This window comes from Gopherus flavomarginatus, chromosome 1 (genome assembly GCF_025201925.1).
Source record: "Gopherus flavomarginatus isolate rGopFla2 chromosome 1, rGopFla2.mat.asm, whole genome shotgun sequence".
NCBI classification, from domain to species: domain Eukaryota; kingdom Metazoa; phylum Chordata; order Testudines; family Testudinidae; genus Gopherus; species Gopherus flavomarginatus.
The window spans coordinates 365,956,618-365,979,966 of record NC_066617.1 but is presented as its reverse complement, the minus strand read 5'-3'; the positions used below and the strand labels follow the sequence as shown (position 1 = coordinate 365,979,966).

Sequence of the window (23,349 nt, the reverse complement as noted above, 5' to 3'; positions counted from 1 at the left end):
GAGAGACAGAACCCGCTCTGGAAAGATTCAGCCTGCGGGGCTTGCCCCGACACTGTCCACTCCCTTTAAGGGGGACAAACCCAAAGCTTTTATGAAATTCGCCCCCTCCCTCACTGTGGAGGGAGATAGGCACAACTTCTTCCCCCCCCTCCCCCAGTTAGAAATGACATAAACTGGGTTATATGGTAAAGAAGAAATACATTTATTAACTGCAAAAGGTGACTTTTAAGTGAATATAAGAGAGAACAGGCAGAACAAAGCAGATTAATGATCAAATAAAGCAAACCATGTAAACTAAGCTTAATACACTTAAGAACCAGGTTACAAAATGAAAATTCTCACCCTGAATGTTATTTTAGGTGGGTTGCAAAGTTTCTGTGGTTCAGCGTTCCAGTTCTATTCCTTTTCAGACCCCTGTCTCAGTCTGGACTCCCCCCTGCCTTCCCTTCAGGTGGCTTTTGCAGTCTTTTTTCTTGGGCAGACAGGCCATGGAGAAGAGGACTCCTGTTTGCCTTCCTCCCCATGCTTAAATAGGATTTGCACAAGGCAGGAATCCTTTGTTTCCCAAACTCCCCCCTCCCTTCCAGTGGAAAGTTACAAGAAGTGCCAGGTAATGTGTAGTATCAGGTGACAAGACCTCCTGACTGCAGGATCACAGTGTCTATGAGTCAGTGGCAGTAGGGAGCCCTCAGGAAGGCCAAGTCTTTTCACAGTCCATTGCCCTCGCTGACGGGCCATCCGCCCCATCTGGCTTTTCCATTGTTGAACCTGAAGCGTGAGCAGTGGGCATCAGCCAAAGTAGCACAGTTGAAATACAGATTGATATTCCTAACTTCAGATACAGAAATGAAACAGGCACACACATGGATAATCCCATTCAGTAAATCAGAACCTTCCCAATGATCTCCCATGTGAGCCATCTGGCATAAAGTATCTCTCAGTTCTGTCATATTCATATTGTAAGCATATTGTCACAAAGGATATGGAGTGAAACATCCGGTCACCCTAATCCCAGGTTGCCTGGAAATGGCCAAGGTGCCCCTAGAGAAGAGGAACCTTTTCAGGGTGCTCGCAGCAAAGCGCCAGGGGGGCTCAGCCCAGCGTCGCTGCCCCTGGCCCTCTCCGGCGAAGGGGCGGCGCCGCGGCCTGCACAGAAGGGGCCAGTAACCCGAGCCAGGCTCCTGCCGTGTCTTAGGTAACGCGATCAATAATTGAGTGGGTAGCGAGGCTGAGGGGGGCTGCTGGTCTTTCACTGCCAGCGGTGCCCGAGCGAGCGCCGAAAGGCTCCGCAGACCAGCCTTGGCTGCAGGTTGGCAAGGAACAGACAGGTAGGTGCTCGTCTCATCTGATGGGGGACAGGGGCAGCCCCAGCAGGAAGATACAGAGGCAGCCAGAGGTGGGGAAGCCGGTACAAATTACCAGGGCCCGGCAGTCTGGAAGGGGGCCCGGGGCCTGGCTTCGTCGGCCCTGTTTAGCCAGTCCGCCCTTGCTGGGGGGCCTGAACCCACTCTCAGCAGCCCTGGCGGCAGCAGATACTGGGGCACGGCCCTCAGACAGCTCTGGGGCAGGCAGCCCGAGGCTGGCCGAGGGGAATCCAAGAGGCGGCATTTTCCTCTGGCTACACTTCATGCCCTGGTGTGAGTGGGGCAGGAGAGGGGCGTGAGACCGGGGTGTTGGGGGAAGGGCTGCGGCTTTTAGCTCATGGGTAGAGCCTCATACACTAAGCTCTAGAGGTCCCAGGTTTGATCCCGCCTGCTGACAACTGGGGTCTGTTGGCGTGATACCTGCACCATGGGCTGCAGTGGGGCTTGGCACAGGGACAGCCGGGGCAGCTCAGGACCACCTTGGGGGGCCTCCGACGCTGGAGGAACTCCTGAGGAGCCTGCTAATTGGATTTCCTGATGGAAAGCCAGACTCGTGGCCTGGGGGGATGGGGGGGCCTGAGTCTTATCCCTGTGAAGGAGAATCTCAGCGTAAACAGCTCCCAGCAAGCTCCTGCTCTCAGACGTACTGTGGGCCGGGGAGCCTCTCGGGCCACTCACTGCTGTAGCCGAGAGCAGACCCCAGGCTGAGCCGTCATCTCGCCCTTTCCTGCAGAGAGCCAGGCAATCTCTGCAGACAGGTTACGCAGGCTGAAATCTGCTCCCCGTCCCCTCACGCCTGGGAAATCCAGGCCCCGAGTTTTGGGGAAGCTCCTGTAGCTGTAGGGCCGGTGATACATGGGTTTAGGGCTGCAGGGAGCTTCCCACCACCAGCGAGCCAGCTCCTCTGCTGAGCAGCCAGCCTGACCTGGCCTCCCTGAGGGGCCGCTCGCTAGCACCAGAGGCAGCACGGCTAAAGGATGGAGCAAGGGCCTGAGCCCAGCGCTGAGGCCGGTAACAGTAACTGCTGGCATCAGTGGCTCCCGACCCCGCTGTAAGGGAGATGAAGCAACATAAGCCTCTGAGCTGGGGCTTTCAAATGGGCGCCTAGAGAGAGGCTTTGAAATCCCATGGGGGCCAAGCGCCTCCAGCTTCTTTGGGCTTTGGTGGGAACTATGGGGTGATGAGCCCCTAAGAAACCTCAGGGCTTTTGTGCCTCACTTCAGATGCACAAGTTTGGAGACTGTGGCTGTAATGGCCCTGTGCCTCAGTTTCCCCATCTGCAAGATGGGGGGGGCGCGGTTGCACCTATAAGAGAGGAATGCAGCAACTAAGTAGTTACTATCATATGTGTAAAATGCCAGATGAGGCCAAACCAGACTCTTCCTGGGCTGGGAACCTAACCGCCCCCACAATTTATTCTGGCTGATTGTCCCTTGTGAAACATCTCCACGTGTTGACAGCTCTGCTCAGACGCTGAGAGGAAGCAGCTGGGCTCTGCGTCTGCCGCAGGAGGCAGTGGCAGGGGGGAATGGGACGTAAAAATCCCCACCCCACCCCTGTTGGCTAGGTTATGCCTCAGCTGTATTCTGGTAGATCTCACAAGCTTTTCCAGTGCTTTAGGAAGATACAATTCCCACCCCGGTGAGCTCACAAGCAGCAAGTGAAGGGTATGAAATTGCTGGTAGTAGTAGTAGTAGGCTGTTATCCTCTGATGAGGGCCAGCCACTCAAGGAGGATACGTAACATCCCTGGCCCAGCAGGTTACACACTCACCCAGATAGATCCATGCTCTGGCCCTCTCACCCACCCTTTGGTCTCTAGGTCTGTGGGGCTCCCACCCACTCTCTGCTCTGTGCTGCTGCTGAGATGGTCTCCCCAGCCATTGCTCTGGCCTTCATCCCCTTCCTGGTCACTCTGATCATCCGCTACCGGCACTACTTCCTGCTCTTCTACCGGGCGGTGCTGGTGCGCCGGCTGCAGGACTGCCTGACAGGCATCTCCCGGGAGGAGCGGGCCTTCCAGTACGTCCTCACGCACGCCATCCCCGGCGACCCCCACCACATCCTTGAGACCTTCGACCAGTGGTGCTACCACTGCGAGTACCTCAGCAACGTGGGGCCTCACAAAGGTAAGGACTCATCCAGCCCGGAGGGGGCAGGGCACTGAAATGCAGCCGCCTCTGGGGCGGAACCCAGCAGTGGTTCAACAGCACACAGCAATATCACATGACCATTTGAGACAGGAAGAGAGGGGGAAATAGCAAATCCACTGGCAACGTAGGGAGATGTAAAACGTACTGTAAGTACCCCAGATGGAATTTGGCCAGGACACAGGAGTTCAGTCCCATTCTATTAAGTTTTTATACCATGCCCATCCCTGGTATCTGAGTGCATTAACCCCACAACTCGTGTGAGAAATACCCGGTGAGCGTTAGTGGCCATAAGTAACTAATTTTATGTCCCCTCCCACTCTATGCAGCCCCTCACCACCACACTGGGGCCTTAATTTGGTACTGCCCCAGCACGCTCCCTGCTGAATCATATACTGTGGTGACAACAGCAGGGCTTCTGCCCCAGCACCAGCCTGGCCCTCTTACTACATTTCTGTGCTGCCCAACACAATTGCTCAGAACTTCAACACTGGGCACAGAACGCAGCTCCTTCTGTTCCAACCTCTGCCAAGTGAGAATCCTCATTAACAGCTGTGCAGTATAGGGCTTATGACACACAGGAGAGCAGACCTCAATCCAACTAGAACAGGGCAGTGGTGTACACAGCCACTAGGCAGCTCATCATGGTGTTTTGTGCTGCTGTTCTCCCTTTGAACCGGGTGGGCATGACAGACCTGTGCAGGAGATTAACATTTAACACCCAGATGCTGTCATTCTCTTTATCCCAATCAAATTCCACACGAGACCTCACACTGGAAGAGCCAGAATTAATGCATGTTCTGCAGGGAACTCTGAGCTATCAGTGGACGTCGGTCAAGCGTGCCAGGCCAGTGCAGGGATTCTTCCCTCTAAATAGATCGGGCTCAAGAATTGCTGCTGTGGGAGCTGACCAACCTTTCCACTCCAAGGCTTCTAGAGAGCACACTCTGTTAGCCAGGAGTATGCTGCCTAGTGGTAAAGGCAGCTGCTGTAGCTAAGCCAGATTGGGGGTCTGAATCCTCACTAGAAGGCTCCATGGGGAAGAGTTTTGAAGCAGAATACCCCAGGCTGGAGGAAGAACAGACTCCTGGCCTCTCAATGGGACAGGATGAAAGCGTCTCATATAGACACAATCACAAATGAAAGCTCCCATGCGGGAAGCTGGGATTAGAACTGTGCTCCTTTGGCTCCTAAGCCCTGGGCAGCCACCCTGGAGCTACAGGGGAGCCCCTCTAGGCCCTCCCTTTGTCCTCTTGGCAGGCCTGGGCAGAAGAGCAAAGCCCAGCCTCAGCCCCAGCCCCAGCCCCAGCCCGAGCCCGAGCCCCAGCCACACACAGCCAGGATGTTACAGTGAGCAGGACAGCAGGGAGAGTTCCCGGTGAGGCAGCTGAGTCTGACTTCCAGGGATCCTTCCTGCTACAGCCCCCAGCCCCCCAAAAATGAGCCAGCCCAGGGCTGCGGGTGCCTGAAGTAGCCAGCTCGGGCAGGGTTCCTGGTCCTGGCAGTGCCTGGCTCCCACAGAGGGAGCAGTGTGGTGAAGCCGGCCTGGCCAAGCCTGCCCCCAGCTCAGCCGCGCTCACTGTGGGAGGGTCCCCTGGTTTATACTAGGAGCTGCAGGCAAAGGGTTAAGTTTCCAGCCTGCTGAGCCTGGGGGGACAGAGCAGCCTCAGGCTGCTGCCAGGAGCAGCCGCTCTGGGTGGGAGGTGCTGATGCTGGAAACATGCCAGGGACGTGCCAGGAAACAAATACACCTACTCCGGCCTAGCGCTGATTCACTATGGCCAGCCTAGACCCTGGCTTTCCTCAGGGGATCAGAGAGCAGCGGCGCTCACCTCTATCAGGACAGCCTGTGTCCCGGGAGGTCACGTCCACAGCTGCCAGGCCAGGCTTCAGGGAGGAACCCTGCCAGGAAACTAAACAGCCCAGGCTGCATCAGCCACTGAGCCCTGGGGGCCAGTGAGAACCACAGCGTCTCTGTGTCGAGCAGCCTCAGTGAAGTATCCCCCCTCCCTGCCCTGGACCTGCAGGAACCCTGATCTAGAGGATAGGGGAATTAGCCTCCCCGGCCATTCAGTCTTCGGCTGCAATGACACATCTGTACAAGATGCATCATAATTATATCATAATCATATTCCTATGGTGAGTATGGGGTGCGGCGTGTCACGGCCGGTACCCCAGGAGTCCCACTTAAACCCCATTTTGAGACTGTATGTGGTGCCAGAGGTAAATGTCCCCCTTCGTGCAGTGCACACTCCCTGCCTTCTGAGACCGCCGCAGCCAGTGGCCCCATATTTTGCTCAGGCTGATGGCTGGCGCGTTAGGGCAGCGGTCCCAGCATTGCAAAACCCTTTGGCCTTTCACTGCCATGAGCCCACAGCACAAAGTAAAGTGCTCTGTGATTACGGACCCGCCTGCCAGACGCGCTCTGAGAACAGGGCTGCGTCGTCAGGAGGCGTGCGAGTGAGTTTGAGGGTAGGGGGAGAAATTACCTGCTGTCTATAGGGCCAGCACATCACATAGTCCCACCCGCAGCTGGGGTGGCGTGTGTGGAGGAGCATGGCTGTGCTTAACCCAGCGCCTTCCCTTGAACAATGCGGGACATCAGCAATGGGGGTTGCATTCTCTGTTAGCTGGTGGGGAGCCAGGGAAGAGAATCTCTCCTGCAGCATCACCCCCCATTATAGCTTTCCCGGGAGGAATGGGATATGGGTGGGAGGGATGGGGACTATTTATAAGAGCCGCTATGTATATGTCATCATCGCCCTCTGCTGGACAGAGTCTGATCTACTCAAGGAATTAAGCAAAGCCACTTATAAACTGAGTTCCAGACACAGCCCAGGATGCAAAAAGTCAAGGACTGGGGGGAATCATTTAAGGTGGTGAAGAAAACTCAACAGTTTGCCCTATTCTAGCACCTGTCCTTCAAGGAGCATCAAATGTTTATTATTATTCAGCACTGACACTGCCGTAGCACCTAAAGGCCCTGTACAAACACTAGCTTCTAACTGCTACCTTCCTTGCAGAGAGGGAAACTGAGGCACCAAGCAGGACAGTAACTTGCCTGAGATCACTATGGCAGCACTTGGGAGCAGAGCCTAGGAGATCCAATGCCAAACCTTCCCTCCTGACCATAAGGCCATTCTGCCTCCTTAGAAACAGCTGGGTGAAATGGGGTGAAGTGAGACTTTTAGCTATCCTCTCAAGACATTGTCCCAAGAACAGGATCTCTGGGAAGAGTCATTCAGATGGTGAGGCTGAGAGCCAGGATAGATAAAAAAAGATGATTGTTTAAAAAAAAAAACAGATTTTATTTTATTTAAATTGGATTTTTTAACATTTAAATTAATTACAAGGTTTATTTTTATTTAAATAAACCCATTTAAAATTAAATTTGAAACTGTCAACCTATGTTAAGGCCTAAACTTATTATACTGTATTAGAATCTAATTAATTATGCAAAATACTAAGTAGTGCATGTTTGCTGCCAAGTTTTTAAAAAAGTGAAATTACTGAACTGGTGGAAGTCACCGGACCTTGTACCCAGGGTTTGTTGAAGGGCTAAACCAGCTTTTGACACCACTAGCTTCTTCTACAGCTGCAAAGAGAATATTTTCTTCATTTCAGTTTATTCAGCCAGTTTGGTTCAATGACTAGTTCATTCAATATCCTAAACCAGGTGGGAATTGAAAAAGCAGGAAAGCTTGTATTCCTTTTCCAACCTCTGAATAAAAAACTAGGTATGTGAAAGGGTGAGATTGACTAATTCTAAAACCTCAAAGGACGTGGTGACCAGAAACAATCAGTTCAGTTCACTAAATCCACATCATACTTCGTTTAACAAATCAGTTAGTTTTACATAAAAATATGTTTTGATAAACATTTTTTTCTTATGTACGCAGCATATGTAAGGTAACTTTAATTTTTTTTTTGCACTTTGAATTGAATTTGAATTTCTATTCAAATAGATCTTCACACAAATCACAAGTAAAAAGTTAATCATCTACTAAAAGGAAATGCATCATTCACAATTTTCTAACACAAAAAAACCTAAAAATGAAGAATCTAAATAAATGCCACTGAAGCGAAGTCATTGCTTAAGTCAACGGGTACAGCTGTAGCTCAGCCTCCGGGTTGGCAAAAACAAACACCCCATTTAGTTATAGAGGCTAGATTTATTTCCAACTCAACATGTTTTAATGGTAACAAACCAGTGAGACGCAATCTTTCATGAGGAAACGTAACTAAAAAGTACAAATGCAAAACATGATTGAAATTGATGATTTAAATCAAGGTTTCCTCCTTGCCAATTAAAATTGGTGATTTAACTCTTTTTGGTTTATATCAGTTCCCCCTGCTAGGAGCTGTGTTACCTGGGTTGTTCAGAACTGGAGAGGACAGAGCCCTGGGGAACAGACCTCGGGGGACAATCCTGCCCTGGCCAAGGTTGGAGAGCCCAGATGGCCCCATCAGGCTTTTCCACCTTCTGGGTGGGTTACCTGGGGTGTGGGGCTGGAGGGGGCACGCGTCTCCAGGTGAGCTGACCTGGCAAGGCTGCTTCTGCCCTCTAGGTAAGATCCTGGACCGTCTGATCTATGAGAACACGCCACTCACTGTGCTAGAGCTGGGCACGTACTGTGGTTACGCCACCATCCTCATGGCCCAGTGTCTGCCCATGGGTGCCCGGCTCTACACCGTGGAGATGGACCCACGCAATGCCGCAGTGGCCGAGAAGGTCATCCGCCTGGCGGGCTTCGACGAGGACACTGTGAGTAGCTCCCTCCCCCGGTGCCTTCCATGGCTGGCTCCCAGCTTATTCTGAGCGAGCCTCAGTGAAAAGAGGCTGCCAGGAGAGCGGCTCTGGGGGCAGAACCCGGCAGCTTTTCTGCTCCAGCACCGCGGGGCAGCAACCAGCATAGGCCCCAGCCCGGGGAATCGCAGATGGGTGAACAGAATTCCTTGGCTTGGAATTTGGCCCAGACAGTGGTTAATGCTCAATCTCATGGCCTCACTTCCCCAGACTGTGCAATCTGAGTGCCAATTGCCTCCGGTCCCCCCGTGGTTTCAACTGGCTGAGCTACTCCTCTCCACTTCCGGTCTCAGACAGCCGAGCAGTGTTCCTGTTGGCTGTTGAACAAGCTGCCAAATTCTGCCCCAGAGACAGCTGCATTTTAAAGGGCCAATCCCAGGCTGGTTGGCCCCTCAGTTTGCACCATGCCTGTGAGATCCTGCAGGAGGGCCATGCTGTTCATTGGGGGGGACCCCCCACTGACCTCCCCACCTTTCCCCAGCACAGGTGGAGCTGATTGTGGGCGCCTCGGAGGAGGTCATCCCACAGCTGAAGGAAAAGCACGGCCTGCTCAAGGCCGACTTTGTCTTCATGGACCACTGGAAGCGCTGCTACCTGCGGGACCTGCAGCTGCTGGAGGCCCACGGCCTGCTGCTCGAGGGGGCCACCATTGTGGCCGACAATGTGGTCTTCCCCGGCGCGCCCCACTTCCTGCAGTACGTGAAGACCTGTGGCAAGTACCAGTGCAAGATGCACAGGACCAGCTTGGAGTACTTCCGGGACATCCCCGACGGCATGGCCGAACTCACCTACACTGGCCTAGACTGAGCTCTCGCAGCCAAGGTGGGGCTGCCAGGCTGGGCCTCGTCCTGCCCTGCCAGGGGTCCAGCCAGTGCTGCACCAGAGCTGAGGGGTGTCTGGGCTTGGGGGCCATGTAGAGATGTACAAAGGTTGTGGGGGGTGGGTGGGTGTGTGCCCATGTGCATACAGCCTCGCCACGCTGCCCCAGATCTGCACGTGAGCCTGTCTCTGCTCCGTGTGTATAGGGCAGGCCTGCAGAACATATGGCCCGCGGGCCGCATGTGGCCTGCGGAGCCTCACTGTGCGGCCCGCGGGGGGATTGTAAATCCCCCACACAGGGCGCTTTGTGGGCAGCCCAGAGCCCTTTGAATCCCTGCTGCGGCAGGGAATCAAAGGGCTCTGCGCTGCCCGCAGCGGTGGGGAGCCCAGAGCCCTTTAAATCTCAGCCGTGGCGGGCAATCAAAGGGCTCTGGGCTGCTGGCAGCCAAGGGAAGCTCAGAGCCCTTTAAATCCCAGCCGCGGCCGGGAGTCAGAGGGCTCTGGGCTGCCCGCAGCCACAGGGAGCCCATAGCCCTTTAAATCCCAGCCGCGGCAGGGAGTCAGAGGGCTCTGGGCTGCCCACAGCCACAGGGAGCCCATAGCCCTTTAAATCCCAGCCACGGCCGGGAATCAAAGGGCTCAGGGCTGCCCACAGCTGTAGGCAGACCAGAACACTTTGAATCTTGGCCTGTGGCCGCTTATTTCCCCTCCCCAGACCCTTGCCCCAACTGACCCCCAGAACCCCCACTCCCTATCTAAGCACTGCTGGTCCTTGTCCCCTGATATCCATCTCCCGGGACCCCACCCCCTATCTAAATGCCACTGCTCCTTGTCCCCCAATTACCCTCTCCCGAGACCCCTGCCCCTAACTGCCCCTTGGGACCCCAGCCCCTATCTAAGCCTCCCTTCTCCTTGTCCCCAACTGCCCCCTCCTGAAACCCCCCCTGCAACTTCCCCCCAGGATCCCACCCCCTACCTGTCCCCTGAAAAACCCCTGGGACTCCCATGTCTATCCAACTGCTGCCTGTCCCCTGACTGCCCCCGGACCTCCGCCCCATCCAACCCCCCCGCTCCCTGTCCCTTGACTGCCCCCTAGAACTCCCTACCCCTTCTCCAACCCCCAGCCCCCTTACCGTGCCACTCAGACCAGCGTGTCTGGCTCCGTGCAGCTCCAGACACATTGCTGCCATGCTCCCTCACGGAGCCCACAGCCGCCCCCCACCCCCAGCACCTGCCTTCCAGATTTGAACACCTCAAAATTCAGGAGTGCTCAAGCTCACTTTGGGCAGCTGTTACTTCATTTCTCCCAAATCAAATATACTGATCCACTGTAACTTGCTGTAGAAAAAGTAGGATAAAACTGAGCAAGAAATGCTTATTAGGACTGGAATTGCTATTTTCAACAGCTATTGCCTTTTTGTTTGTTTGAAAGGAAGACAGTGATATTGCATTGGCAAATTCCCCATAGAAAGAAAGAGTGGAACAAAAGAATAATAAAGGCACTGTAACTTTTCCTCATTTACGGAGGACAGTCTTACAATATGCTTCCAGATATCCTCCAATCACACAAGCTGAAAATGTTCCACTTTACCGCAGCTCTGTAACCATATGGGAACCAATCCTGCCTGTGTTCTGTGCACATCCAAAATTCCTGCTGAATGACCCACCCTGGGAGCGAGTTACCAGTGATCCAGGGCTGGGGCAGCAGGAGTGGTGTGTGGGGGGCACTGGTGGGGGGGAGCCCAGGCCTGGGGCAGCACGGAGTGGGGGGAGGGCACTGGTGGGGAGGAAAGGGTAGAGCCCAGCGCTGGGGCGGCAGGGGGTGTGTGTAGGTGGGTGGAGGGAGAGCCCAGGACTGGGGCAGCAGGGAGGTACAGGGGGGAGCCCAGGGCTGGGACAGGGGGCAGCCAAATTTTTTTTTTGCTTGGGGCAGCAAAAAACCTAGATCCAGCCCTGCCGGGTTCCCTCAGCCGCCGGAGCCCCGGGCCCTTTAATTTGACCCTGAGGTCTTCCAGCCACTTCTTCAGCTGGGAGCCCCGGGTTGATTTAAAATAAAGTATCACCTCCCCACCCCCAACCTTCCTTTTTGGCCCACAGCTGTTTTGGTGGGGCAGCGCTGGGGAAGGAGGGTTTGTTTCCACAGGGCTGGGCGGCCCTGGGGCGGGGTGTTTCTGCGGGGCCGGGAGGTTTCGGCACTCAGCTGTTTTCCTTAGAGTAATGTGGCCCTCGCCGTTTTACGAGTTGTGCAGGCCTGGTATAGGGAGAGACAGGGGCCAGAGGCTGTTCTCATTTCCACTGGCGTGAATCCAGAGCGACTCCAAAGTACTCTGCGTTTACACCAGATGTAAACTGTGAGATGAGAATCAGGTCCACACAAGCTGCACTGTTTGTGAAGGAATGTGAGTCTCCCTCATGGGTCTGGTGCACCGTATGAATGAGCAGCGCACGTGTGCACACCCCCAGGCTTCAGCCACCACTCAAAGAGGTTTTGTTTGCCTCCCTCCTTTCATCCCCCTCCTATTGCTCCTGTCTTCATGCCACCTGGAACCCCTGGCCTAGCCCCTCCCACACAGGCATTAGACCCCTCCCACAAACTTTCCCTTTCTTGAGATTTAAAGGATGAGAAGAAAGCAGCCCCGTCAGCCTGGCCCTCCTGTTGTGTCCTGGGGCAGGGCCTTTGTCTTTCCAGGGTTCCTGTGCAGTGCTGGGCTCACCCTCAGCGCACAGAAAAGCAGCCTGCAGGGGGCGTCCACCCTAGGAAGCAACCCCTTTCCCCCTAATGACACCAAGCTTTCCTGCTCTGCCCCCCATGCTGGTTACTAGAAGGGGGACAGCCGATGTTACCCAGGGCCACTTGAACTCTATGGCTCAGCTGGGATCGAGAGATGGGTCTGAGCTAAGAGCATGGACTAGTGACTGGCTAGTTCTCCTGAGTGTAATCAGCTGGCTTCCCTGAGCCAAGCAGGCCGCAGCGAGTACCACTCAGGCCAGCAGAGAGGGTGGCAGGATGCTGGGGCTCTGTTCCTGTCTCCCTGGCCGAGTCTCTTCACTTCTCTGTGCTAAAAGGTTCCTGAACCCCATTTACAAAAACCAGACAGTAAAGCCAGAGGGACACATCTCCTCTCTCAGGCTTCAAAAGTCACTTCACCCTCCAGACACAAGATTTAAATAAATCCCAAAAATATCACCTTGTAACCTCAACTCTGACCCTAGGAGATGGTGATACATGGCAGAGTTTAGAGTGAAATATGGACTGATCTATCGTAGATGGAAGGTGCTAAGCTCCTACAGTGAGGAAGGATGGTCCAGGGGTTAGGGTGCTAACTTGGGACTTAGAGCTGAATTCAATTTCCTGCTCTACCACAGACTTGCTTGGGCTAGGTCCCACTTTCTCCATGCCTCAGTTCCCCTTCTGTACAATGGGGATAACTGCACTGCTGTGCCTAGGGCATGTGAGGATAAATCCACTGTGGCTATTGTATCTAACAGATAATAAGACAAAATATCATGTTGCCTCTAAATAAATCCATGGTATGCCCACATCTTGAGTGCTGCGTGCAGACGTGGCTGCCTCATCTCAGAAAACAAATATTGGACTTGGAAAAGATTCAGAAAAGGGCAACACAAATTATTAGGATGAGAATGGCTGCTTTACGAGGAGAGATTAATAAGACTGGGACTTAAGTAAATCAGGAAGTGTAATTTACTCCTCATAACACAAGAACTAGGGGCCATCAAATGAAATAAAGACAGCAGGTTTAAAACACACAAAAGGAAGTATTTTTTCACACAACACACAGTCATCCTGCAGAACTCTTTGCCAGAGGATGTTGTGAAGGCCAAGACTATAACAGGGTTCAAAAAAGAACTAGAGAAGTTCATGGAGGATAGGTCCATCAATGGCTATTAGCCGGGATGGGCAGGAATGGTGTCCCCAGCCTCTGTTTGCCAGAAGCTGGGAATGGGCAACAGGGGATGGATCACTTGATGATTCCCTGTTCTGTTCAGTCCCTCTGGGGCACCTGGCATTGGCCACTGTCGGAAGGCAGGATACTGGGCTAGATGGACCTTTGGTCTGACCCACTATGGCCGTTCTATGTTCTTAATTTGGGGCAGATAAGTAACTTACCCACTGCACTGCCCCTGAAAGCCCTTTGAAGTGTTTGGCTAAGTGCTAAGCATTTTCCGCACACTGTAGTGAGCCTTATGAGATAGGACCAACCCAGCCCCACATCCATCCACCCCCCAACTTTGGGTCTGGAGCCAAACTTGGGGTCTCGCCCCAGCTTCTCTAATGGATGGAGCCAAACACCCGCCTTTGGGGCCTAGCAGGTCCCAAAGTGAGTTTTATTCCTGGGGCCCATTGTGACAGGCACGAAAGGTGAATCTTAAGTGGTTAAAGGGACAACAAAAGAACAAAGCAGATGACCGTAGTAAATAAACAAAAGCCCCAGACTGAGCTTCACACACTAGACAGGTAGGATACAAATGAACAAATTCTCACCCTCAGTGATAAACAGGCTGGCAGATTCTTAAGGCACAAATTGCCTCAGCTTTCCCTGGTTTTCTTACACAGGCTAAAGATCTTAGCCTGGGACCATCACTTCTCCCAGATCAGTCCTGGCTCCTCAGGTGTTTTCAGCTGTGTTGTTGTAGGGAGAGTGAGGACCCCTTCCGTTGTCACTGTCCCTCTTTTATATCTTCCCCTCACTTACTGGAAAGCTTTTTTGCTGTGATCCAGGACAAACAGGTTCCCAGTGTGTAGAGCCATCTGACCTGGGACAAACAGGTTCCCAGTGTGTAGAGCTATCTCTGAGAGGTTTCTATTGCACACAGTTCCTGGGGTAATCCTCATGCTTGTGTGAATTTCCTCCATAAGCCACTAACATTGTTTGCCCTCATCCAACGTAGTCCATTTGAAATACAGAGACATGGTCAATATTCCCAGCTTCAGATACAACAATACGTGTATACAAATCAGATAAACACATTCAGCAAATCATAACCTTTCCACTGATATCTTACAAGACCCATCTTGCATGAAATATCTCTTAGTTATACCATATTCATATCAAAACCATATTTCTAGGAAGAATGTGGGGCGTAACGTCACACTTGTATCTACACGACTCGTGCACTGTGCTCCTGCCTCATGGCAATTGGGGGCCTGCCTCAGGGCATCCTGACTGCAAAGGCTGCTGACCAGATGCGGCTGTGAGCCAACCCACAAGAAACACGTTGGTTCCATCTGTTATTTGGACTGTAACAAAGCCATTGACAGGCCACTTATTGCTGAGCTAAGCTGCCTGGCCGCCGAGGACTTCCTGGGCCCAGCGCGATAGAACTGATGTTACAGCGGGGTTTCTAAAGCACACTCTGATGGGTCACTCTTGGAATGAAATAGCAACGCCCCTTTATGTGAAGTGACAAACTCTCTCTTACTAAAATATACGTACAGCACCTAGCACACTGGGGGCCTTATTCCTGGGTGAACTTCTAGGTGCTACTGTAATACTACTAATAAAAAACCTCAAAGAATTGTTTTGAAGTGTTATTTATTGGAAAACCCCCATATTTCTGTGAGAGCCAGAGATGCACGAAGCCAGCTCTGGCTGCTCTGTCCCATCCCGGCCGTCCCGTGATCCCATGCAGAGCTCTATGTTAACAGCAGCTGCCCTTGCACAGGTAACATGGGGAGGCACTGAGACCGAAAGCTTCTCTCCACCGTTGTGGGGCCTGAGGCTGAGCCAGATTCTGTTCCATGCACCATTCACAAAATAATCACGAGACAAACAGCAGTGAGGACATTTCCCTAACCAGGGCTTCCAAGTGCTGCTGTCCATCAGACCCTGTGCTGACGAGCCGTCCCATCTGACGCCCGAAGGCAATGCCAAGCCAGAAGGGAGACCTCTCCTATCCTCCTTCAGCTCCAGCGGACGCCAGCAGCCTTTACCTTGATCAAGACGCAGCCGGGTCAGATCATCCACTGGTCTTGGTCTTGCTCAGCTCCTTCCATGTCCACCTTGGGCAAATGACACAGGAAGGATAGTCCTTCAGCTTTCCCGAGCCCATTCCCAGCGGACAGCCCACAGTGAGGGTGGCCCTCAGAAGGGACGCGTTGTGGGAGGGAGAGACAGGAAATGGGAGGCAGGACTCCTGGGTTCTATTCTCAACTCTGCTGCTAAGTGACCTGGGACAAATCAGCATCTTTGTGCCTCTGTCTGTCAGACTGGGGGCATGGCTACACTTGCAGATGTAGAGTGCTGTGAGTTAAACCCGCCTTCGGAGAGCACGGTAGGGAAAGCGCTGCAGTCAGTCCACACTGACAGTTGCCAGCGCACTAGCATGGCCACATTAGCAGATCTTGCAAAGGCCACAGAGATCAGTGCATTGTGATAGCTATCCCAGCATACAAGTGCTGCAACGTGCTTTTCAAATGAGTGCGGTGGGGGTGGAGTGTGACAGGGAGTGTGCTGTGTGTATGTAGGGGGAGAGAGTGTGTTTTGGGGGGGCTGAGAGCATGTCAGCATGCTGACTTGTAAGTTCAGACAGCAGCAGACCCCGCCCCTTCCTCCTCCCCCATGCGGCCACCTCACACACACACACACACACACGCTTTGTCTCGGAGCAGATAAGCAGCCGGCTGTCAGAAACAGAGCTTTCAAAAGGCATATCCAAAGCAATGACAAGAGTGGCCACTTGACTTAAGGGGATTATGGGATGTTTCCAGAGGCCAATCAGAGTGCAGTAATGCAACGCCATGTTCACACTGACGCCCAGGCATTTCAGCCAATGCGCAACAAGTGTTAATCTTCTCACCGAGGTGGAGTACCAGCAGCGCTGTAGCCCTGGAGTCAGAGCGCTCTACATGCCATGCTAGTGTGGACAGGGAGTGAGCTAGGGCGCCCGGGCTGCTTTAATGCACTCTAACTCGCAAGTGTAGCCAAGCCCTGGGACAGTGATATTCCCCAGCTCCCAGGGGGTGACTGGAAAAGTCACTGAGACGGCTCGGCATTGCTACCAGTCTCCGGAAATAATACCATTCCCTGGAGCTCTCCCGGCTCCCAACAGGGCTCCTGCAGCAAGAGGGAGGGATTTGCAAGCAGGGCTGAGAAAGTGAGAAAAGGCTGCCTGGAGACCCCTGCGATGGGGGGTCCTGTGAGGCACTGGGGAGGGATCCGTGCAGTTTGTTTCATCAGCCCAGTGTCAGGAACAGAGACTGGAGCTGGATGACCAGGCAGGCTTGTTCCCACGTGGAGTTCAGGGGTGCTAGGGAAACTCCCAGATTGACCTGTCCTGCTCACCTGCCTGGGTATCGCTGCTTTCCCTGCTGGGGGATGGACGTAGCTGGGTGGTGTGGCTCTCCCCAGCCACCTCTCTGCATGTCCCCCCACGCACTGGGATCTGTGGATGCGAGAGAGGCTCGGCTGCTGAGGTTCACCAGGCCCCACCCCAACATACCTCATTGATCTCCCCATCATCTGGGGACTCATTATAATCGTTCATCTCATCCATGTCCTGCATGTCCTCGTCATCCTCGGAATCCTCTTCACTGTCTTCATCGTCTTCATCATCCTCCTCTTCCTCCTCATCATAATGCTGCAGACGCCAGGATAACCCACAGCTGTCAGCCCCCCTGTAGCACCGCTCCCCGGCTGGCCCTCACGCCCCATTCCCCCGGCTCTGCAGCTCTTGCCTCTTGCGACCAGGCTTTCCCTCCCCCAACCCTAGGAATCAACCCGTCCTCTGGCCCAGAACCCCGTGCACCAGCACTCAGTGCCCTCAGCACTCTGTCTCCTCTTAGCAGCCCTTCTGGCTCACCCACCCACATGCTGGGGCCCACCGATCTCCCATAGCCTGTAGTTCAGTTCTGCACTAAGGGTGGTGAGCTGGTAAGGCGAGGGTGGGATACACTCCCTCCACACTCAGCATCAGACCCATGGAGGAACCGCACCACTAATGAACACAGGAAAGTCACCAAGTACAGCAGATCATTCCCCATTCACCCTGCTTCCTAGCATGGAATCTCTCCCTCCTTCCCACCAGGAGGTCTTCATGGAGACCTCCTTTCCAGAGGAGGTGGCTAATGGGAATACAGTGAGCCCCTCCACTTTGTGGGCTAAGCGTGTAGCCTCCCTGGTGCTCCCAGCCTGAGGGAGGGGAGGAGGGTCTCGTCATTTTCCAGATCACTGGGAGCTGAGCTGACCCCCAAGGAGACCCTGGCCGTCACAGGTGAACAGAGTGTTCCAACGCCCTCTAGTGGCAGCTCTGGTTATAGTTAGGGCCCCATGGTTTTTTTGCAAATAGGAACTGACACAAAATAAAACAAACTCACTTGCGGAGGCGGCTCTTTTCCCAAGGGGCTGGGCCTGGCTCCCTGTTTTGGACATTGCACCCAGGTACACAGGGCTGCAGCGCCACTCACTGAAATTTGACCTGGCCATCCCCTTGTCATTACAACGGAGAGGCAGCCGGGCCAAACCTCAGCGGTGCTGACCCTGTGCGCCATGCTGCAATGCTCTGAGCAAGTAACTGGGCCCAGTCACGCAGGACAGGAGGCGCTGCTGTGCGGTAGGCTTGCCCTGCAACCCCCCTGGGTCTCTCCTCACCACGCAAGACCCAATGCTCCGTCCCCTCCAGGCTTCCCACCTCCCCCCAGGGGCAACACCCAATTTCCTCTGCCTCCCACATGGATAAAATGGACCATCACTAAATTCCCCACTGCTACCTGCAAAAAAAACTAATAAAAATAATTTCACGGGGCTGTAGATATAGTATTACTCAGCACAGGTGAGCGCTCTATTGGACTACACTACCCAGAATCCTCAGCAGGAAGTTATGTGCGCTTGTTGAGCCAGTTAAAAACCCAGAGCATTGGATTGTTAACCGCACAACCTCCAGATCTGTCTCTTCTCTTCTTAACAACCAGAACCCTACAGCACAGGAAAAGGGCGTCAGGATTCTTACCTCAGAGGCAGGTTTTCCTATAGGGACCAAATTATTGTCTTTTTCGGCAATACTCTGCAGCTGGGGGGAAAACCGACAGAGGAAATTCAGTTTGAAAAGGCTGATGCTACACAATGCCTCAGCACAGTACCCTGCAAATCAACTGTCTGACGGGGATAAAAATCAGCCTTGGTTTTCCCCGGGAAGGTACTGCACAATAAGTCTATACCCTTTCTTTTAAAACATCCGGGAGCGGCCACTGGCAGAGGCAGGACACCAGAGTAGACGGAGCAATTGTCTGACCCATTATGCCAGTTGCTAAGTAATCTGGAGCGCTTAGGTCACAAAAGATTCAAGGATAAAGTGCCGCTGAAATGCAGGCACTTCTGGGTGGCAGCTGCTTAAAAAGTTGCTTTGTGTTATGTGCTTAGGCCAGCAAGTGGAGAAGACTGTATCCAGCTGAAACCACAGGCTGAATTTACACAGGTTTCAGAGAAGCAGCCATGTTAGTCTATACCCGCAAAAAGAACAGGAGTACCTGTGGCACCTTAGATTGAATCTATTCCCCCATGTTAAGTATCCTCACACCTCTTGTCAACTGTCTGAAATGGGCCATCATGATTATCACTACAAAAGATTTTTTTCTCCTGCTGATAATAGTTCATCTTAATTAATTAGCCTCTTACTGTTAGTATGGCTACTTCCACCTTTTCATGTTCTGTCGGTACAGATATCTTCTTACTATAGGTTCCATTCTATGCATTTGAAGAAGTGGGCCATAGCCCACGAAAGCTTACGCTCAAATAAACGTGTTAGTCTCTAAGGTGCCACAGGTACTCCTGTTCTTTCTGTGAATTTACACAGATTACCCACAGGCCCTGGGGCTCACAAAACAACTCTTATGAAAAAAGCCAGGGGGATCTAAGGACCACAAGTGCCCAAGACCTTGATTTTACATCTCATCCGAACGTGGGGTCTCCCTGCAGCCCAGCATCGTCAGCTCAGCACCGGGTCGCTGCAGCACCAGCCCAGGCGCTCCTTGCCGCTCTCCCAGCCAAGGCAGAGACTGAAGCGAGGAGAAGCCGCCGAAGGAGGCAGGGCCTGACCCTGGGAACCCGACTCTCAGCTCTGCCCACGAGGCAGGCGGCGTTTTGCTCCAAGGCAGCAGGAGGAAGGCTGCTCTGCGGGAGCGGGAGCAGGGCCGAAGAGCGGCAACCCAGGCTTGGCGGTACGCGACCTTTAGCGGGGAAAAGCCCCGTTCGGGGTCCCAGCCCCGGCCAGGGGTCACCGCCCCCCCCGCTCACCCAGGCCTGGTGCTGCTGCTCCTGCTGCTGCAGCTCGTTCTCGTCCACGCAGGGCCGGTCCAGGTTGAACCAGAGGGACTCGGTGACGCGCGGGAAGAGCGAGGGGAACAGTGTGGACATGGCGGGGGGGGTCGCACCCGGGGCGGGGCTCCCGGGTCAGCGGCGGAGTCACGCGTGGGTCACGTGGAGTTGCACGAGGCAGCTCCACTTACCGGACACCAGAGCCGTGCCCCGGCTACGAGGGGGAGGGAGAGGGGCCTGACCCGGAAGCATCTCCTCCTGCGCGCCGGAAGTGACGGTTGGGAGCCGCGTAGCCCCTCCCCTCACGCATGCCCCATGGTAGGGAGGCTCGTGTCTGTAGCGAGGAATCGCGTCCGCCCTCCGCGAGTGCCTGTGGCACGGCTGTAGCTGGGGGCGGGGCTGGCCTTAGCCCCGCCCCTCGGCGGGCTACGTCTCTAAACGCGAATCCGCATGGGGGGGCCGGAAGCTCCTGTCAGGGGGCAGCACCGGGGGCCGGAAGTGGGGTGATAAGTCCCGCCCCAGCTGCCGGCTGGAGCCCCTCCCCGCACCCCGCCCTGTGACGGGGTCTCGCGCTGTGCAGCGAATCCAGTTTCCCCATAAGAATTAGTGGGGGGGCGGGGCAGGTTCACGGACCCCCCCCCCCGGACAAAAGCCGTTATGTACGTTGTAAACCAGTTCAGTATGGGGGGGGGGTAATGAGCCCCTGCTGTGAGCGTGGAAACATACAGCGGGGGGGGGGCGGTGTCCCCCCTGACACCCCCTCCCCCCCGGGCACAGCCCGCTGGCGCTGCAGACGCTCAGAGAAGCACCTTGTGCAGCACCCACAGCTCCCCCTCCTCTGCAAGCGCGGGGGGGGGGGGCGTTCAACCCTGAGCCTGCCCGCTCCTTCCTTCCCACCAGCCCCCTCCCTTAACCTGCCTCTTCTCCCTCCCTCCCCTCCCCCACTTTCTCCTGCCCAGAGCAATCAGCTGGCTTATGGGGGAGGGGAGGGGGAGCCCCCTAAACACCGCAAGCCTGCTGATTGCTGCAGGCGGGGGGGTGGAAGTGGGGGAGGGTGCTGATCCCTGGGGTCTGCCGGAGGGGGGGGCGCGTAGGGTGCCTGCCAGCTGTAGAGAAAGCAGGCAGCCACCCAATGTAAGAGGGGAGCATTGCACAACCTTAAATTAGTATGTTCCCTAAGTGATCAGCAATGAAACAACGTTAACCAGGATGATTTAAAGGGAGGAGTTACTGTACATGCCTCCCCAGCTGGTCAGATGGGGGGAGTCACGTTCCTCCTCTGTGGGACACGTTAACTCTGCAGTTGTTCCCCTTGCAGGCACCTGGCACCAACCCTGACAACCTGCACAGCATGCAGGAGAACATCCCCAACAGGGCAACTGCCTGAGGGCAACCCCACCTCTCCCCCAGCACTCATCCTCAGTAGCGCTCCACATGCTTTACAGAGTGGATTGGTGTCATTATCCCCATTTGATAGATGGGGAAACTGAGGCACAGGGTGGTGAAATGACAGCAGGCTAGTAGCAGCACTAAGATTTGAACTCCTCTCTTCTGATGCGTACTCTGCTTCGCTATTCACTAGGCCACCGTGATGATAATCTCTAGTAGCCCTCAAAGCAGGTGTATGAGTCTATATTAGTTTGTAAAGCACTACTTAAATTATTATTAATATTGATGTAAAACCATCTGTAAGGCCCAGCTTGACAAAGCCCTGGCTGGGATGATGTAGTTGGGGTTGGTCCTGCTTTGAGCAGGGGGTTGGACTAGATACCTTCTGAGGTCTCTCCCAACCTTGGTCTTCTATGATATTATGATCTGGTACTTAGCTGCATCAACAAGGAATTCAGTGGAGCTCTGGGTATTTTCAAGGTGTATTCATCATCTCTCCAGAGGCTGCGATAGAGCAGCAATTGGCCAGTGAAAGAGTTAACTGTATTTTAATACTTTGGATAATTTCCTTTTGTTCTTTAGCCAACCGCAGCAAAATGTTACCGCTGTCATAAAAAAGCCAGAACACTCCGCCGCAGGCCCGCAGCCAAAGCAATTGTGCAATAAATCCCATCAAAGTCCTGGGGAGTTCTAACACGGCAATCAGGGGACATTGTAAAAATTTGTCATGGCTGGAATCTAGTGTCTTGTTTGCAGAAGGCATGGACTGTGTTGAGACCTGATGCACTCAGCCGCAAGTGAGCCAGGTGCACCCATGGTCTCATGAGCTTGGCAAGGAGCTGTATGCCCTCCCTCCTGGGTGGGTGGTGGAGATCAGTCAGTTAATAAAGTGCTTTTGACAATCCAGGCTAGTTATGAATAAATGCCTTGGCTCATTTGGACAGAAACAGGCCCATGGGGTTTACACTGCTGTCCTTTCAGACTCGGGCAGCCCCTCTGGATTTGCAAGGGTAGGAAGGCACAATGCCTAAGGGGATGGTGTCTTGTCCAGAATGCTCGTTACTCCTCTGAGATGATTGTGGGGCTTGAACGTCCCCCAGTGGACACCTGGGATGAGGCAGGATGGTGCAGTGGTTAGGGCCCCTGTCTCTGGCCTGACACAGCCCTGCTAACTCCTGGGGGATCCTAGTGTGTTAGAAAGAGAGCCTGAGACATGAGGCCTGGTATCAGAGACCGGGTATGAGGCCTGAGGTTTGAACTAAAGTAGTGGTCAAGCCCTGCTGCTATGAAGCAAAGGTAGTAAGAGGCTGTGAGCAGGAGTCAGGCCCTGTTATAAAATATGCCTGCTTGCAAGTTCACAGAACCTGGCAAGAACAGGCTGGTATTGCAAGAACACAAATATTCCTGAGAAGGGGCAGGCACAGACCACTTGTGATGCTCTGTACCTCAGGGGAACACCCAGCACCCCCACGTTCAGCCTTAGAATATGATTGGATACCACACAATGCAGTTTGTCATGTTGGGTGTCTTTGGAAGGCTCGTGATGCACCGAGCATTGTAGTTATAGGTTGTAATAACAATAATAGGAGATATACCTGTCTCCTAGAATTGGAAGGGACCTTGAAGGGTCATTGAGTCCAGCCCGCTGCCTTCACTAGCAGGACCAAGTACTGATTTTTGCCCCAGATCCCTAAATGGTCCTCTCAAGAACTGAACTCACAACCCTGGGTTTAGCTCAAACCACTGAGCTATCCCTCCCCACAATTGTAATTTCATGTATGTAGTTATGAGGCTGAAAATGTGTCCTCATGGCTTAAAACAAGCCCAGGCAAAACTCTCCAGGAGCAGAGAGGCAGTTCACACTTCATCAGGCATGTGTAACCCTTCTGCCCCTCTGAGTTGGCAGCAACAAGGGCCGGGTTCAGTATCCAGGGGTTCCATTTCAATAACGCAATGCAAAACCGGCTCAAGCCCCCACCTAGTGACCTGGGACAATTACATACCACCACCACCCCCGGGCACCTCTAGGAGGCAATACTTCCCCTCTTGCAAGCACAGAGTCTGAGTGTAGCAAAATCCTTTTAACAAAGGAGGGAAGCAATGTGGCATCATATTGGGGAATCACCACAAACAGGATTCATAACATAAACCATGATCAAAAGACCCACCCAGTAAGTTTTGGCAGTGTCCTTTTCCCCTGAGAGTCACAAGTCCAATCACCCCCAAAGTCCAACAACCCCAAAGTCTCTGTCCCTGGTCAGTGCCGCCCCAGAGTTCAAAAGATTATCTGCAGAGTTTTACCCCCCTAGCCTGGGTGGAAATGGGGGAGGCACACAGAGTGTTAAGGGGCACCTTACATGGTCCAAGATCGACTGCCCCGCCTCTCCGTGGAGTTCTGCTGCAGCCTTCACCACGAACAGCTCCACTCCACCAGCCATCCCAACAAACTGGTCTGCTTGCTCACTGTTCCATGAGCCGCTCTAGCCGTCCCCACAAACCACTCTGCTCACTTGCTGTACTGGGGGCCGCTCCAACTATACTGCAAACTGC

The 23,349-nt window shown here is 53.8% G+C and overlaps 2 protein-coding genes across 2 annotated transcripts; one reads left to right on the top strand and one right to left on the bottom strand.

Moving 5' to 3' along the window:
* The first annotated feature begins 2,962 nt into the window (after positions 1-2,962).
* LOC127039511 (transmembrane O-methyltransferase homolog) lies at positions 2,963-9,602 on the top strand. The gene is made up of 3 exons (XM_050933271.1): positions 2,963-3,492; positions 8,082-8,278; positions 8,807-9,602. The coding sequence occupies exons 1-3, from the start codon at positions 3,231-3,233 to the stop codon at positions 9,125-9,127; spliced, it is 780 nt and encodes a 259-aa protein (XP_050789228.1). The 5' UTR covers positions 2,963-3,230; the 3' UTR covers positions 9,128-9,602.
* Positions 9,603-14,677: 5,075 nt separating this feature from the next.
* ANAPC15 (anaphase promoting complex subunit 15) lies at positions 14,678-19,666 on the bottom strand. Its single transcript, XM_050929157.1, has 4 exons — positions 19,390-19,666; positions 18,107-18,166; positions 16,601-16,738; positions 14,678-15,161 (listed from the first exon to the last, which is right to left on the bottom strand). Exons 1-4 carry the CDS (start codon positions 19,507-19,509, stop codon positions 15,114-15,116), a joined length of 366 nt encoding a protein of 121 aa, XP_050785114.1. The 5' UTR covers positions 19,510-19,666; the 3' UTR covers positions 14,678-15,113.
* Positions 19,667-23,349: the final 3,683 nt, after the last annotated feature.

Bases quoted from the DNA above. Each gene is read 5' to 3' on its own strand.
- LOC127039511 (XM_050933271.1), top strand. From the start codon at position 3,231: ATGGTCTCCCCAGCCATTGCTCTGGCCTTCATCCCCTTCCTGGTCACT. The intron at 3,493-8,081 runs GTAAGGACTCAT...TCTGCCCTCTAG, and splicing joins CAACGTGGGGCCTCACAAAG to GTAAGATCCTGGACCGTCTG. The intron at 8,279-8,806 runs GTGAGTAGCTCC...TCCCCAGCACAG, and splicing joins CGGGCTTCGACGAGGACACT to GTGGAGCTGATTGTGGGCGC.
- ANAPC15 (XM_050929157.1), bottom strand. From the start codon at position 19,509: ATGTCCACACTGTTCCCCTCGCTCTTCCCGCGCGTCACCGAGTCCCTC. The intron at 18,167-19,389 runs GTGAGCGGGGGG...TTTTCCCCCCAG, and splicing joins AGCAGCAGCACCAGGCCTGG to CTGCAGAGTATTGCCGAAAA. The intron at 16,739-18,106 runs GTAAGAATCCTG...TGGCGTCTGCAG, and splicing joins TAGGAAAACCTGCCTCTGAG to CATTATGATGAGGAGGAAGA.